The 17,812-nt window shown below is 33.0% G+C and overlaps 1 protein-coding gene across 5 annotated transcripts in view; it reads left to right on the forward strand.

The window, feature by feature from the left end:
• Positions 1-17,812, forward strand: part of KPNA5 (karyopherin subunit alpha 5) — a 40,862-nt gene that overhangs the window by 3,793 nt on the left and 19,257 nt on the right. For all 5 annotated transcript variants that reach the window (XM_014866132.3, XM_070496758.1, XM_044757290.2 and 2 more), the window contains 6 exons: positions 1,045-1,146; positions 1,271-1,370; positions 5,385-5,479; positions 8,487-8,618; positions 10,272-10,360; positions 15,205-15,304. In XM_014866132.3, coding sequence (XP_014721618.1) covers positions 1,045-1,146; positions 1,271-1,370; positions 5,385-5,479; positions 8,487-8,618; positions 10,272-10,360; positions 15,205-15,304 — 618 coding nt within the window. The remainder of the gene's footprint in view (positions 1-1,044; positions 1,147-1,270; positions 1,371-5,384; positions 5,480-8,486; positions 8,619-10,271; positions 10,361-15,204; positions 15,305-17,812) is intronic.

A 17,812-nucleotide genomic window follows, 5' to 3' on the forward strand; every position in this document is an offset into this window, starting at 1 on the left:
GTTAAGTTCGCGTGCTCCGCTGCAGGCGGCCCAGTGTTTCGTTGGTTCGAATCCTGGGTGCGGACATGGCACTGCTCATCAAACCACGCTGAGGCAGCGTCCCACATGCCACAACTGGAAGAACCCACAACGAAGAATATACAACTATGTACCGGGGGGCTTTGGGGAGAAAAAGGAAAAAAATAAAATCTTTTAAAAAAAAAAATTATCAGTGGATTTTTCTGAACTACTTTAAAAATAATCAGTTGGAAACAAGATAGCTGTAACATTTCCTCCAGACTTTTCAATAAAAAGTAACTTTGTAATTCATAATTCCCTATTTATACTATCGGTTCAGTTTTATATTTTTCAATAAATAGTGCTAAATAAAACTTGATGTTTAAACTATTTTTTATTGCTGTATAATTGACACATAACATATTAGTTTCAGGTGTACAACATAATGATTCAATGTTTGTATATATTACAAAATGATTGTCATAGTAAGTTTAGTTAACATGCGTCACCACACGTAGTTACAATTTTTTTTTCTTGTGGTCTGTTTTTTTCTTTATTTTTATCCACTACTGAATTAATAAGCATAGGGCTATCTTTCCTGAGAGTATTCTCTATTCCTTGTTAATCTGATATACTAACTATGTTAAGATACCACATGTTATCTCGCCCGTGGAACAGATTTGCTTTTTAAGATTTTCTTAGAAAAATTCTTAGACATCTCATAATCCAGTGTGAGCATATGTACTCTTTCAAATGCTGTAAAATGTGATTGTGTACTCTACTTATGGGCCGGGCTATTGGTAAAAGATGGAGAATAAGAATGGCGCAAAGCATTCTGCAGGGCAAGAGCTAACCTAGCCCAAAAAGTTTAACTTCTCATAGATAATTTGAGTCTTCTTGCTATGATTGGAAACTACTAAAATGTTTAGAATTTTAAATGATAAAATTATTGGTTGGTTTTGTTCACTTAAATGAAAACTAAAATTTAATGGGAATTCAGTGTTTTATGGAAAGCTCAATGTATAAAGTGATTTCTCTTTATTACAGTTGTTCAAACGCAGAAATGTCTCTTTGCCCAGAAATGATGAAGCTATGCTAGAAAGTCCTATCCAAGATCCGGATATCAGTTCCACTGTACCTGTTCCAGAGGTAGATATTACAAAATTGTATTTTAGACTATACTCCGATAATATTTCAGAGACAGTGGATACAGCAAGCATTATTCATGTGAAATATTTAAATCATAAATTGTATTTTCTTTTGTGTGTTTTAGGAAGAAGTTATTACCGCAGATATGGTTCAGATGATTTTTTCTAATAATGCTGAACAACAACTAACAGCAACACAGAAATTTAGAAAGCTCCTTTCTAAAGGCAAGAATTATTTTAGCATGCTTATTTGATAATAGAAGATTCTGTAGTACAGTTTTATTGGATATTTTAGTACTTAGTATTTGTACTTAGTATTATTAGATATTTTTTATTTTAAGGCACTTCTCTTTGCCAGTAGGTCTTAATTTTTCTTTAAAATGTATTTTTAAATAATATCTATTTTTTAAACATTATGTTACCAGAGTAACATGTGTTGATTGTATAATACGTGCAAATATAAAAGAATTTTAAGGGCCAGCCCGGTGGCAGGTGGTTAAGTTTGGCGCACTCCACTTCAGCATCCTAGGTTCACGGGCCCGGATCTCAGGTGCAGACTTAGACCACTCATCAAACCGTGCCATGGTGGTGACCACATACAAAAAGAATAGAGGAGGATTGGCATACACGGTAGCTCAGGGCCAATCTTCCTCAAGCAAAAGGAGGGAGATTGGCAACAGATGTTAGCTAAGGGCCAATCTTCCTCACCAAAAGGAAAAAAAAAGGAATGTTAAAAAGCAAATGTAAAAATCATTAGTCCCACTACCAAGAAACAAAGTTAGAGATACATATTTTTAAATTCTTGTAGAAATATTTTTCAGACGTGATTTTTTTAAATGACAACATAACATTAGAGAATGAATCTAACATAATCAAACATTTAGTTTTTTTCCCAGTTTTTGATTTTCAGAAACAATGCTACATAAATCCTTGTACAACCTAAAATTTCCTTAGTATAAATTCATAAAAGTGAAATGATGGGTCAGAGGGAATAAACAGTGTATTAATTTATACTCCCATCTTCAGTTTGACAAGTATTCATTTCACTATATACTTACCAACAATTACCTTTAAAAAAGAAGACAATGCTTAGGTAATAGCTCATTGTGTGGTACTTTTTAGATACTCAGGTTGAATATTTTCCTTTAATTATTGATCTTTGTAATTCATAATTGCCTGTTCAATTTTATATTGAGTTGATAAAAATTTCTTGTGTTTCATGTATAGAATTTATAGCGTTAGTAATTCTAGTTATATTGAGCTGTATATATGAAATGATGAGGTTTTGAAAATGCCTTGGCACAGCTGCCTTATCTTCCTAAGAGAGACAGAATTTAGTAACACGTGAGAAATGAAAGAAATCTTGTATTCAGGTCAGCAGAGATTACAAGGCTCTTGCCTTTGCTTTCTTATTGTACTTGTTCATAAATACTAACAACTTTTGTTTCTCTATCTTCCAAGCTAAAGTAGCTTAGCAATGTTAGGAAATCCTTACATGGTCAAGAATGGCTTCCTCTTCCTCACTGTGCTCCACAGCTTTTGTTTCTGTAATTGGGATTATTTTTGAGTCAAACTAATATTTTTAAATTATTTTTTACATGATCATATTCTCTTTCAAGATTTCTTTTTGACATGCGTTATATTATAACCAATTAGGAGAATTTATTTAGATTTAGTTCTATTTAAGAATGTTAGAGTTTGCCACTGGTGTTTTCATACCACAGCTTCCCCATTATTAAATTCTTTGGTCATAAGATTTTATCCTTATTTGCCTTAATTCCTCAGGGTATTCTGTTTCTTTTAAACTGTATCATCTTTTTCATAAATCAGTGATTTTTTTCTGTTTCTTCATAGTGGGATTATGCTTGCCCATGGCGGGCATAAAACAGGCGTTATAGATGTTTTCTTTTACTGATTAATGTGAGTTCCTGGCAGATTCATCAGACCTAAAAACAATATTTGACTGACTTTAATTTTACCTGATCCATCACTATAGGAAACATGGGAAAGGAGCTAGAATCAGAACTGGAACTAGAACTGTAACTCCTCTGATGTCAGTCATGAGAGTGACATTCTGCTAGAATCTCTTATTCACTTCCCTATCATGGCCTCTCTCATGGATGTAAATCACAAGTTGTCATTTTCTTCAATCCTAGTTTTATAGAAATTTCTCCAAATCTTTTTTTTTGTGGCTGACTCTTGCTTAGTTTTCAGTGCTGAAGCAGATATTCCCGTATGTTACTTATGATTACATTGCCATATTGACTCTTCTCCGTAATAGTTTATCACCTTTATACGATTATATGTAGGCTATTATTCTGTCAATTAATATAATGCCAATGTGAAAGTTAATAGTTCATGATACCTGTTAGATTAGCTGATGATCTAAATGCACTTTGTTTACTTTTAGGTGGAAGTAACAATAAATGTGTTGCTCTTAATTCTCCAGGAAGAAACCTTATTTGCGTTCTTAAGTCTATGTATATATCATATCTCTATCTATATGTATCTATCTACATTTATAGATACAGCTGACGGTCTCGCTACCCACTTCTCATCCTCTAACCAGAAAATCCTGCATTTACTTCCTTCTCTCAATCTCTTCTGTCTCTCCCCTCAAATAAAAAGAACAAGACAAAATTTTTGTCCCTTAAAAATAAAAAGAGGATAGTAGATTTAGAATTTTCTTTTTGAAAAAGAAAGAACTAGAAGGTGAAGGTGGTAACTACAACTTTATAATTTTGTTTTGATGTTTTTAAAGGTGGAGAGTAAAAGCATTAATAATACATATTGTTTTATCCTGTTGGTATTTTATAACTATAACAACAGTTTAAGCTAGGCTCTGGAATTTGCATTTTGAAGAATCCAGGCATTTCATTTAGAACACCCAAATAAAACTTTATGGGTATACCTTTACTAACCTGGCAGAAATCTCTAATTTTGATCAAGTTAGGATAGCAAATTTGTAGAAAAAAGAAGAAAAGAAAGAAGTAAGTCCATTCCTAAGTAAACTTTTCTTAACAACTGAGAACATTATTTCTAAGATTTAAGCCTACTTAAAGCTTAATAATAAGGTTTTCTTATATCAAACAAGCAGGATTTGTGCAGATGTTTGATGGTTACCACTCATTTATTCATTCTACTGAATAAATACAATATGTTAACATTTATGTATGAGTTATTTGTGATCAGTAACATGTTCAAACAGAAATTAAGGAAAGAGTGAGTCAAAGTGGAAATGAGATTTCTCTTGTGTGACTAGGTAGGTGGAGAGATAACTCAGCAGTGGATTCAAATGGTGGGCACAGGACAAAGTGAAGGAATAAGCATAGTGATGTGATGAGTTTGATCTTTGTTATACTACATTTTAAAGAAGGTGTGAAAAAAAACTGTGGCCAATAGGCAGTTAAAAATACGATCTAGAATCTAGGAGAGAAGAATTCAGTTATGAAAGTTAAGTTTGTGAATTGTCACAAATGATAATAATAAGTGACAATTGAATTAGCAAAATAGGTAAATGTTCTAGGAAGAAAATAAATAATGGGAAGGAAACTCACCCAAAGGAATACAAGAGAGAAATTACTGGAGACCCACAAGAGGATACATTTGCTGAAGCTAAGGGAGAAGAAAGAGTTCTTGGTCCCTAGATTGCCAGTAGCTGGAATATCTTTGTTTTAAAGTTTCTTAGAGATTTTATGATTTTCACAAGCCCTCTGCATTTCATGAAAATATATCAAGAGTTCGAGGTAGTCCTATAGCATTCTCTAAATAATAAATAATACTCTGGCAAAATAAAACCTCTTCTGGCTGAGACAAGCAATTCATGGTTGATAGTGAAGGAGACACCCTTGGACACTGAGGGTTGTGTTATAAAGAATTAGTGGGAACTTTATCCCTCAGTTGGTGTTTTGAGTGTTGGACTGAAATAATTTCATGTTGTGAAGGTGACCTCCTAAATAGCCTTCAACTTAGAAAATTTAAATATTTGTGTAGGAAATATTTTAGAATTTTCTTATCATTATTTCTCATCATTATTATTAAAAATAATTTGCTTTGCAGTAAGCATTGCAATTATGAGAACATTTGTCGTCTTGAGTTGCACCCAGCCAAGGGTTTTAAATAAACTTGGTCAGTAAAACATAGGAAAGAGTTATTTTGTGTGTCCTGTTAATTGACGCAGAGAGCTGATCATTGTCTTTTTGTGTCTGTATAATAACTTCATTCTTTTTTAATTTTTAGAACCTAATCCACCAATAGATCAAGTTATACAGAAGCCAGGAGTTGTACAGAGATTTGTGAAATTTCTTGAAAGAAATGAAAATTGTACTTTACAAGTGAGTTGTATAGTTTTCTTTCTTAATCTCTTTCTAGAAATGACATATGGTTGAAGTTTCTAGCAAAAGCCATACTTCCACAAAACTGAATATATTATAAGCCTTCAGTAAATACTTGGTAACTAAAGGAAAAGGTAGTACCAACTGTCTTGCCTTGGTTGTTGTTGCAATGTTAGTTTCTTCTAGGAACTATTATTTTATTAAACAATTTTGGGGAAAAGTATATAAAATCATTCCTAATTTTAATAAAAATTTTGTAGTTGTCAGCCTTTAGAAAACCTCAAACTGAAATGTTAATTTAATGGTTAAATTTATTTTGGCTTGTAGTTTACTAGTTGTAACTTTTTAGTATAAACTCTTTCACCTGTTAAAACATTTTTATTATCTATTGATATTTTATTTTTTTCAAAAAAAAACAAATTAGTGTAATTTACTAAAAATGTTACCAAAGTTAGGTTTGTCCAAAAGAGCCTTGCTTCTCAATTATACCATAGGGACAGTTTTAAGATTTCTTCCAAATAATTGGCTACTGTAAATTACAGTAAATTACTGAAGTTTGCAAATATTTTACTGTTAAAAAATAGATTGTTCTTCCTGCCTTTCATTGCTATATATATTTTAAGTAAGAGTGCAGGGTGGAATTATATCTGTTTATCAGGAATTGCACGAGACCTGCAGCTCAATTATCAATGGTATAGTCAGAATGGATAACTGTTAACTGATATTCGAGTAATAGCTGTTGAAATTACAACTTAGAATAGTGTTCCACTTACCTGAATAATTTGGGAAAGGTCCTCACATTTTAGGTAAAAGCAAAGGAATCTGTTCCACATGTGAATGTCACCCATCATGACTTTTATGCTGAAAAGTTATTGGGAATATTTACAGTAAGGGTCTCTGAGGAAAAGCCCACTTCATTAATGTTTTAGTCTTACTGTCAATTGGTTTTCAAAGTCTTTAGGTGTTAGTGCTGTAAGGACTAGAGATCATAACATCTGGTCCCTTTGCTTTATATATAAGCTCTGCGTCCAGACTAAAATTGAAGCCTCCTGATACCTAGTTTATTATTTGGCTCTTTAATTCTAAATGAATGAAAGAGCAAATGAGTGAATATGAGTAAATAAAATTGAGTGCTAGTTTGAGCCATACATTGTGTAAGGCATTGTAGTTAAGATATTGAGTAAGAGATTGTCACTCTCTGCAAAAGTTCTTCACTCTTTGTTGAGGAAGACAAACACATAAACAGATCTGCAATAACATAGTATGCTTAATGCTATGACATAACTATAAAGTGCTTTGTGAGCACAGAGAATGTAGCAACTTATGTGTTTAGGAGAAGTCGAGGAAGACTACACAAAGTTTGCATGGCTTGTCTTGAGAATGAATTAGAGTTTGGCAGGCTGAAAAGAGGAAAATTAATTTCAAGTTGTGAGAATAGCATGTGCAGAGAGCATGGTATATTCAAGAAGAACATTGAGGGGCTGGCCCCGTGGCCGAGTGGTTAAGTTCACGCGCTCCACTGTAGGCGGCCCAGTGTTTCGTTGGTTCGAATCCTGGGCGCGGACATGGCACTGCTCATCTAAGCCACGCTGAGGCGGCGTCCCACACGCCACAACTAGAAGGACCCACAACGAAGAATATACAACTATGTACCAGGGGGCTTTGGGGAGAAAAAGGAAAAAATAAAATCTTAAAAAAAAGTGAAGAAGAACATTGGGAACTTGATCATTTATTAGTCACTGTAATTAAAGCCTAATGAAATTCATCACTATGGTCTTGGGGCAGCAATATGCTATACCATATTACCCAAGTTCATGTGAAACATGCTAGTTCAAAACATTGATCTAACTAATAGAGAGGCCGCAGGCTGGGGGCCTATCTTCCCTTTCTCCTTTTTGCTTTTTTTGTTTAAATCATAGCCATGCTCTTCCAGTTTGCCACAGTTCCCCACTTACTCCTGTTACTCTTTTTCTGTTAATTATTTGTTCTGTAGTCTTGTGAATTGACCACTCTTGACTAATGCTTTCTCCTGGGGATACCAGGAATAACTTTATGGAGTAACTTTTTATTTGTCCTTTAGTTTATTTCGTTATCTACAATTGATTAGGAATGTGATCTCTTTTTTATTTTTTAATATAAATCCTTCCCTTAGAGATTTTTCTTAGTCTCATACATAATAGTAACTGTACTTTTCATGCCTTTCAGTAATGCTTTTGGGTGAATTTTAGTTTTATTAATCATAGTGATATCTGCCTTAATGTGAAAAGTTGGCTATTTATGTCAAATATTTTTAAAGCTATAGTCACTTGTTTTCCTGTGGATTTGTTGGTCATTTTCAATAATTTGCTGGTTTATTGTTTGGGAGCCACAAGTTGAATTTTCCCAGTTGTTTCTGTTATAAATTCATCATATATAAGTATATTCAAACTCTGATTGAATTAATATGAATAACTTGCCGGAGGCTCTGCTGCTTAAAAGAATACCACAAGTTCTACTCCTGGCTCTACTAATGGTTAACTCTTTGACATTGAACAAAGCACCTGAATCTCTGGACTTCTGATTTTCTTGTTTCTTAAATGAGGAGGGTGGGACTAGATGATCACTAGGGAAACAAAAGTACCTTTTATGATTCTGAGTTCCATATATATACTATTCCTCTATTAAGTAGTCTAATTTATTTTCAAACTGCTAGCTTTAGAACACCTGGCTCTTTAATAGTAAACATTAGGAGTTTTGTTACTTATGAATTCTAATGTGCTCTTTTATTCATGATTTTGTAAATTTTCATTATGTTCTTTCTCAGTTGTTATTTTGCCAGACTGAAGAATCCCTTTTTTTTAAGGATTTTCATCTGTGAAATGTGATTTCACATTGAATCTTACTAATCATAGGCCCGTCTTTCTTTCATACTTGTCCATCTCAGTCTTTACTCCCTCTCTCCTTCCCTTCTTCCCCTTTCTGACATTTCTTTGGTGCTTTCATTTATTCTACTTTTATCTTTCCTTAGTTTGAAGCTGCATGGGCGTTAACTAATATAGCATCTGGAACTTTTCTACATACTAAGGTAGTGATCGAAACTGGAGCTGTTCCAATTTTCATCAAACTTCTTAATTCAGAGCATGAAGATGTTCAGGAACAGGTAAGTTTCTAATTTGCACTGTTATATTTACTAGGTTTTAATTTTTTTGTGAAAGTACCAATTGTGATTATGATTTGAAATTCATTTTGTGCAAATTGCCTGTACATTGTATTTGCTAAAATGCAGTCATTTCTATTCAGCATCAAATTAGAAGGAAGAATGAACTGTCTCCTGCATAATCCTGGGTTCTCTATAAGTGTGATCTCAGCTATCATGGAAATTATTGTTCCCATTTATAAAAGAGCATACTGAGACCCAGAAAAGTTAGTAACTTACTCAAAGTCACAGTGAATGAATGAGCAGGTTTTAAACCTGGGCCAGTCTGACTCGTTTTTTTTTGCATGTGCATAGATTATTTTGTTGTTTCTTTTAAAAATATCACATTATTTTAAATAGAACCATTTTTAAATAAACTGTGAATAAATTTTCATAATTGTTGTAAGAAGGAAGATTTAATTACACATAATTTGTACCATTTAAAAAAAATTAGATGTTTTGGTATTTTGCTCTTTAATTATTTTTATGCAAATTGATCTGTTGATCTTTCTACCGTTCCATTCATCCGTGTAGTCTTATGTAATTTTTCTTGCACTAATATTAGGAGCCTTTTCTTGTTGCATTAATTATTCTTCCAAGAAAATTTTAGTGATTACTCAATATCCATTCAAGTATGTATCATAATTTATCTATTCCTCAATTTATGTTTATTTCTAGCTTATTAGTATTATTAATAATATGATGAACATCATTATATATCAGTCTTTATATGCCTCTTTATTATTTCATTAGGGAAAAATGACTTTACCTTGTCAAAAGATAAAATCTTTTTAAAGTTCTTATTACATATTTCAAAGTTGACCTCCAAAATTTATACCAATTGATATCCGCACCAACAGAATATTAGACTTCACAGGGGTGAAAATGTCATTACTTTCAAAATTTTTCTTAAAAAAATTAACAAGTCTAGAGTAGATGTTAAAAATGTTAACTCATATTTTAAACATTAAAATAAAATTCTCCCAATTGAAAAAGTAACATTAATTTTGTACATACATGAAAAATTTGAAATGAGAATATAATAAAATAATTTAAATTTGTGTAATTTCTCACCTAATTGGAATTCATAAGTGAATAATTTGATCTTTTACTACCATTTATTTTAAAAGTTACAATGAACCTGGACTAATTCTAAATGTATTTTCAAGGATCAGTCCAAACTAATTCTCATATTAGCTTTACCTTACTTTTCTATGATTTGTCTCTCCTTCCCTTCTTTTCCAGATCTTCCCTTCCCAATTAGGTGATTTCTTGGCATAGGAACAAACCTCTAGTATAGGTAATTGGAAAATTCAGTGAATAGATAGGTTGTGCCTCTCCATGTAGATTCAGTGTAGACAAACTATGCTCTTTGTTGAACACATTAAGCATTTCACTAGTATGTAAGGAAAATTTTTTAAATGGCTTCTTTCAGTTTGATTAAAAATATTAAGTGGCATTTTTAAAGTTTTTGTTTCTTATTGTCCTACTAACATTTTTTTTTCACATCTCGAAAACTATCACTTTGTTCTTTATGTACTAAAATCTCATTCTTAACATAGAGCATCTTATAAAAGATAATGTCATAAGAACATATTTTTTTCTTATTTTTATAAGGCTGTTTGGGCACTTGGTAATATTGCTGGTGACAATGCAGAGTGCAGAGATTTTGTTTTGAATTGTGACATACTTCCACCTCTTTTAGAGTAAGTACTTTAAGTTTATCACAATTAAATTAATACTACTTTTGGAAGACAAAACTATGTTCTCCACTATATTTCTACATATGCAATTAAGTTCTTCAGTGATGTTTTTAAATTTGGCTTATGTTCAACCATGCCTGCAATAGCTAGAAAGTAGGTAAAACAAAAAAAATGTTTCAAATTGTGTCGTGTCTGTGTCATTTATGCCCTCTTAAGCCATACTCACTGTGATCACTTGTGCTTACTTGATGGTTACTGTGCTAAAATAATTATTCTACAAAACAAGGATATATAGTAGTTTTAATACAATAAAAATTTAAATATTGCTAAAACAGAGACTCTTTAATACATGAACAGATGGTGTATTTAGGATATCGGTAGGATTTTACATTTGATTTTGAAATGCTAAGAGAACAAGATCATAAGAGATTTTTCTTTCAAACTTAGAGTTTTACTTAAAATGACTTATCTAGTGTTTTTTTCCCCAAATACTTTACACATTTTTTTTTTTCCAGAAATTACCCTATAATGTAAAGTCCTTTACAGAAATGACAGAATTATTTGAAAGATAAGTTTCTTTATCTACCTTGGCTATCATTCACCAAGAGGATCTTTATTTAGGCTTACTTCTGTGTTATTCTCCAACCTCTCCAAGCTAAGGAGTTGAGTAGGAAGAATAAATTTTTAGATGCTAGTTTGCAAAAGATACTTAATTTTTTTAGAGAGAGTAGCTTTCTGTAGACAGAAGTGAGTTCTCAGCATGATTTCATTCCACTGACTTTGAATACCTACTTTGTGCAGGCCACTGAACCACTCACTGTAATTCCATTTACTTTGGGCTTATCCAAAGTTAATTTTCAATAGTATTTGAGAGTTTAACTGAACTATGAAAGAAAGTACTGATTTAGAGTTCAATATCAGAGTCATTTTGAAGTTTGTAGTATTAGAGGCATCTTTTAAATTTTGAATTTGAGATTTTTCTGGCCTGATTATATGGTTTGTAGATTAACTGAGCTCTTTGTTTCTCTTTTTATTTCTACTTCTCTTTCTCTAGGTCATTATATTATTTGTTAATATCTCAAGTTGGTAATGGTTTATGAAATAGTAAGTAAGCATTTCTTAGGTCTAATTTCTTTAAGTATTCTAAGGAGCTTTTAATCATGACCAAAGAAATCAAACTGAAAAATAAAACTCTAGTGGAGAAAAACAGTATCCGGCTATGTATTGCTAGTTATAAACATATCAGGAAAGAGTCAGATTACAAAATTGAAAATGAAAGTTTCAAAGTTTCATTTAAAAAATTGAGACAGATAATAAAAAGAAAGTTATGTCAAGTTAGCTCCCAGATACTCTCCCTTTAGTTGGACACAAGGAAAAAAGTTGTCATTAGCTTATAAAGATTATGGATTATCTGCTGTTCACATTTAGCTAATGCTTAAGTAAATATAAAACTTCTGTTAATGTATGATTTTATCAACTCTGTTTGATTGAGTTTTAATTGGTTCTAAATCATTTGATTCTCAGTAAATGTAAGCCTTTTACTACTGTAGATTTTATATATACTGACAGCTTTGTTTTTTTAATTTAATTCCACTTCAATTTATAATATAGCAAATCTGTAAGTTTTAGTATGTTGTGTTTTCTTTTTCATTTATTTCAAAGTATTTTCCAATTTCCTTGTGATTTTTTTTGACCCATTGGTTGTTTAAGAGTATGTTACTTAATTTCCATGTTTGTGAATTTTCCAGTTTTTCTTCTATTTGTGATTTATAGTTTCATCAAAGGAAATACTGTGTATGATTTCAATCTTTTTAAATATATCAGACTTGCTTTGTGATCCAATTATCCAATTTATGATACCAATTTAATTTCAGTATTATTCAAATGTTCTGTTCTTCTACATCCCTGTCCCACCCCCTTTAAGTTGTTGTCACAAATTGCATCATTGTACATTGTGTGCTCTTTAGCATAGATTTATAATTTATTATGCACTTGTCTTTTAAATCATACAGAAAAAAAGAGACATTACAAGCCAAAATATGATAACAATGCCTTTTATATTTACCTATGTAGTTTTCTTTAGCAGTGTTCTGTATTTCTTCATCTAGTTTTGAGTTATTATTTATTATCCTTTCAATTCAGCCTAAAGCACTCCTTTTAGTTACTCTTACAAAACAGATCTACTAGTGATGGATTTCCTCAGCTTTTGTTATTTTGGGAATCTTACTTCCTTCTTCGTTTTTGAAGGATAGTTTTGCTCAGTATAAGATTCTTGGCTGACAGTTTTTTCTTTCAGCACTTTAAATATGTAATCTCATTGCCTTCTGTCCTCCATGGTTTTTGATGAGGAATCAGCTGTTGATCTGAATGAGGAATCCTTGTACATGATGGGTCACTTCTCTTACTGCTTTCAGATTCTTGGTCTTTTTCTTTTGATAGTTTGATTATAATGTGTCTTGGTGTGGATGTCTTTGAGTGTCTCCTACTTGCATTTCATTTAGCTTCTTGAGTTTGTGGATTCATATCTTTTATCAAAATTGATGTTTCAATCTTTATTTCTTCCAATATTCTTTTGGCTCCTTATTCTCTTCTCCTTTTCATACTCCTATTAAGTGTATTTGATATGCTTGATGGTGTCCCACAAGTCTCTTAGACTCTATTCATTCTTAATCATTCTTTTTCTTTCTGCTCCTCAGACAGAATAATTTCAATTTACCTGTTTTCAGGTTTGCTAATTATTTATTCTCCCTGCTCAAATCTGCTACTGAACCCTCTAGTAAATTTTTTTAGTGTACTTTTTGTTGTTGTTGTTGTTGTTAAGGAAGATTAGCTCTGAGTAACATCTGTTGCCAGTCTTCCTCTTTTGTTTTTTTTTTTGGTTTGAGGGAAATTAGCCCTGAGCTAACATCAATGCCAGTCTTCCTCCACTTTATATGTGGGTCACTGCCATAGCATGGCTGACGAGTGGTGTAGCTCCACGCTTGGGATCTAAATCCATGAACCCTGGACTGCCGAAGTGGAGCACGCCAAACTTAGCCATTACACCACAGGGCCAGACTCTCAGTTATTGTCCTTTAAAGCTCTATAATTTAGTTTCTTTTTATTTCAATTTCTTTATTAATAATTCTTTAGTTGCTGATACATCATTCTAATTTCCTTGCATTCTTTGTCAATGAGTTCTTTACCTCTTTTGAGCATATTTAAGACAGTGGAATTAAAGTCTTTGTGTAGTAAATGCAAAGTCTGTGGTTCCTCACAGACAGTTTCTTTTAATTTATATTTTCTACTATTAATGGGCTATACTTTATTATTTCTTTGCATGCCTTGTAATTTCTTGTTGAAAACTGGACTTTTTGATTATTGTAATATGGCAACTTTGGAAACCAGATTCTCCCCCCCTCCATGGTTTGTTAGTGCTGCTTGTTGTAGTTGTTTGGAAACTTTTTTTAATGAATTTTCTAAAGCCTGTATTCTTTGTCATGTGCAGTCTCTGAAGTCTCTGGTCCTTTGACTTAGTGGTTAGCTAATGGTTTGTAGGCAGAGATTGCCTTAAATGTCTGGAGCCAAAAAAGAGACAGAGAGAGAAAACTCTCTAGATCTTTACATATTGGCTTTGGGTTGGGTCATTCCTTCAGTGTTTAACAAGATCAACAACTATGACTTAGCCTTCACTTTCTGCTTGCATTGAGCCTAAAGGTCAGCTGGAATGAAAGCTTAAGGTCTTCTCAGGTTTTTTCTGCGCATCCAATTTGCCCTGGGTATGTGTGTGGCCTTCTAAATGGTCTGGTATGTGTGAGAACTTTTCAAATCCCTATTCCTCAAAGTATCTCATCCCCTGGCTTTTCCACTCAGGTTTTGAGCATGTTTGCCTCAGCTATTATCATTTGCTCTAGATTTCAGCACCTTGTTCATTTGCCTTTCAGTGTTTTTGAGGAACATTCTTTATGTAGCCACTTCTCCACCCTGAGAGAGCTCCCAGTTAGGCATAACAAAGGCAAGCCCCTTGCATCAGTCCTTCGGGGAACTCCCAGGCAGGTCAAAACAGACAAACACAATTCCTTAGAGCAAAGTCTCCTTTGCTCCCTTTGGAACCAGGAGCTCACAGTGGGAACTCAGGCTGTTGTCTTTTTGTCTGCTGCCGACTGGAGAGGGGGCTGGGCAAGGGTAAGTTAAAATGCCTAAATTTCTCCTACCATGTTTCAAACTTTTCCTGGTTAAAAGTTTTCTTGGTTACTGTAAATTTTTGACTATCTTTGGGAGTTCCAATAAAGTTGATTCTCATAGGGTTTGCAAGTTTTCTCAGTGTTTCTGGGGAGAGATGGACCCTTGGAGTTCCATTCTCCACCATTTTTGCCAATATCACTCCAGAACTGGGATTTTTTTTTTTAAACCTAGGTTCTCTCTACTTCTAGCAGGTTGCAGGTCAAACATACTAAGACAAGCAGTCTGTTCAAAACAAAACAACTTCCCTTCTCAATATCTTATTTTCATTCAGTTTGACCCTGACTTCTTTCTTAATATATTCTTTTCATGGTCAAAACAAATGCAATCTAATACTCTTTTTAAAATATATAGAAATAAGTTAATTTCCCATAACACCCTTTGTTTTGAACATGTTTGATGTCTTTTAAGAATCTGTTCGTAGAATCAAAATTTTAAAAATAGAGCTGTGGTATGTTTATTTTTGTTTCTGGAAATATAATGAATTTTAAAAACTTTTTTTCCTATGTTACCAGATCAGTTTGAATGCCTTATAAAATATATTGAGAATTTTTATATCATAGTAGAAAATAACTAAAAAGAAAAAAATGAATGTAAAATGACAACTCCCTTTTTTTCCTTGGCAGGTTATTAACAAATTCAAACAGACTTACAACAACCAGAAATGCTGTGTGGGCCCTCTCAAATTTATGTAGAGGCAAAAACCCTCCTCCAAACTTCAGTAAGGTATGAGTAAAGTCCACAAATTAAGGAATCTGTCTACATAAACTGTTGTCTCCTAATAATAGGTTTTGAGAGATTGAAGGGACTTTATTCTTTTTTCTGTAATTATTTTCTTGATTGGCTAGACAATATTTGCACATATACAAAATCAAAAGATATACAGTGAAAAGGAAGTTTGTCTTCTACCCCCACTCTCCATGAATTCCTGTCCTCAGAGGCAACCACTGTCACTAGATGTTTATGTGTCTTAGAGTTGACTTTAATGATCCTCTAGCCTAGTTCTTTTCATTTATAGGAAATTGAAGCCCTCAAAAAGATTAAGGTAATTCGTCCAGATACATTATTAGTTGTAAAATTGAAATAGTAACTATTCTGGAGTGCCTTGTGCTTTCTCATTGTACTTTTTATCTGTTAGAATATCTTTTTCCTCATCTACTAGTATTCTGCTCTAGAGGAATGGATTATTAATAAATTCCCAATCTAGTTCTATTGTCTTACCAATAAGATGTTGTTAGAATGTCGGTAAATATTTACATTTTTAGATGGTTTTGTTCTAATTATATTATGTGGTTTTTAAGAGTTCTTTAGCTATAGACAAGCAGTGAAAAATTTTTAAAATTTTGTAATAACAAGCACCTTATATAAATAACTCATTTTTTACAAGTTTTCTCATATTGATGATAATACCTTTGAAATTTATGTAGTATGTTTTTCATGGAGAATTTGATTATTTGAATGATACTGAAACTTATAAATTTATAATTTATAAATTATGTATTTATAGTTATGTGATAGTCTAAACCATGTTTTTCTAAGCTTCCTTTTTAAAGTTATTAACCTCATGGAATGTTAAGGATTTTGAGAAGTTACATAAATCTTGAGAAGTCATGTTGTAATCAGAATTTCGGGCCAATTCACATTTATAATATTGGCTAATAGACATTATTTAATAGCTGGCAAAAAGAAAGATTATCAATTAGAATGTTTCTTATTTTCACTTCTGTCCTCCTACCTCTACTTCCTTCTCCTTCATCCTTACTGTCAGCTTATGACTTTGGTTCCTACTTCACTGAGAAAATTGAAGCATTCGGAAGAGAACTTCCATAGATAATTGTCACCACATTTGCCATCCTGTCATCATTTTTACCTATCTATCATACTTTCTATCATTGTTCATTATTTTTCCCTTGCTGCTGCTGCTTTTGTTTTTTTTTTGGTGAGGAAGATTGGCCCTGAGCTAACATCTGTTGCCAATCTTCCACTATTTTGTATGTGGGGTGCCCTCACAGCATGGCTTGATGAGCAGTGTGTAGGTCCATGCGTGGGATCTGAACCTGCAAACCCTGGACCACCAAAGCAGAATGTGAACTTAATTACTATGCCACTGGGCTGGCCCCTCCCATGCTTCTTCTAAAGTTAATTCATCTGCTTGTATACTGCATAGCTTACTGTCTTCCCTGTTCAGGGTCTTCACTGCAGCAATTTCCTTTCTCTCTCCAACATTAGCAATTGTTTTCCTCTCTCCTACATCCTTCTCCCTCCTATAAAAATATGCCATTATGTCTCCCATATTAAATCTTTCTTAATGCCTGGGGGCTCTTATCAGTTTCCCTGTTAACCACCATCCCATTTCTTTGCTCCCTTTTACACCAAAGTTCCTCATTTATCTATTCTTGCATTGTCCACTTTCTCTCCTTGCATTGTTTCTTGAATCCAGTCCAGTCATGGTTTTCCCTCAGTCACTACTCTGAAACCACTTTGATCAAGGACACAAATGTCTCCACATTGTGAAATCCAGGAGTCAATGTTTAGACCTCATCTTGCTAAAGTACAGTATCATGTCTCAGTCTTCACATTACCTGATCTCTTGCCTGCTTTAACACAACTCATCACTCCCTCCACCTGTACAGTCTCTTTTCACTCGGTTTTCAGGCCACTACACTCTTTTGGGTTTGCTTCTACCTCAATGATTGCTCCTTTTCAGTTTCATTTATTAGTTCCTTGTCTTGTCTTTTGCCTCCTACAGTTGAGAGTACAAAGTGTGTGGTTCAGCTTTTTCTCATCTTTATCTGCGCTTACTTTCTTGTTGATTTCACCCATTTTATAACTTTAAATATCATCCACATGCCAGTAATTTTCAGATTTCAGTGTTTGACTCAAATCTTCTGAGCTCCAAACTCAACATCTTTATTTGTGTATCTAATAGACATTTTAAACTTAACATATCTAAAACATAACTCCTCCTCTTTTCCCCAAATCCTGCTCTGCCAACAGTATTTCCCTTGTCAGTTAGTGGAATTTCTATCTTCCATTTCTCAGATGAAAACCTGCAACATTTTTTGCCTTCTTTTATCTCATACTCTACATCCACTCCATCAGAAAATTCAGTTGCCTCTACTTCTAAAATATATTGAAGTAAGTGTCCCTCCAGCCAAACTTGGTACTATTTGAGGATCAAAATGAATAAGGAAAGGAGAGATTTTTAAAATATTGAGTAAAAAGAATCTACAA

This window comes from Equus asinus, chromosome 24, assembly GCF_041296235.1.
Source record: "Equus asinus isolate D_3611 breed Donkey chromosome 24, EquAss-T2T_v2, whole genome shotgun sequence".
Classification (NCBI taxonomy): Eukaryota; Metazoa; Chordata; class Mammalia; order Perissodactyla; family Equidae; genus Equus; species Equus asinus.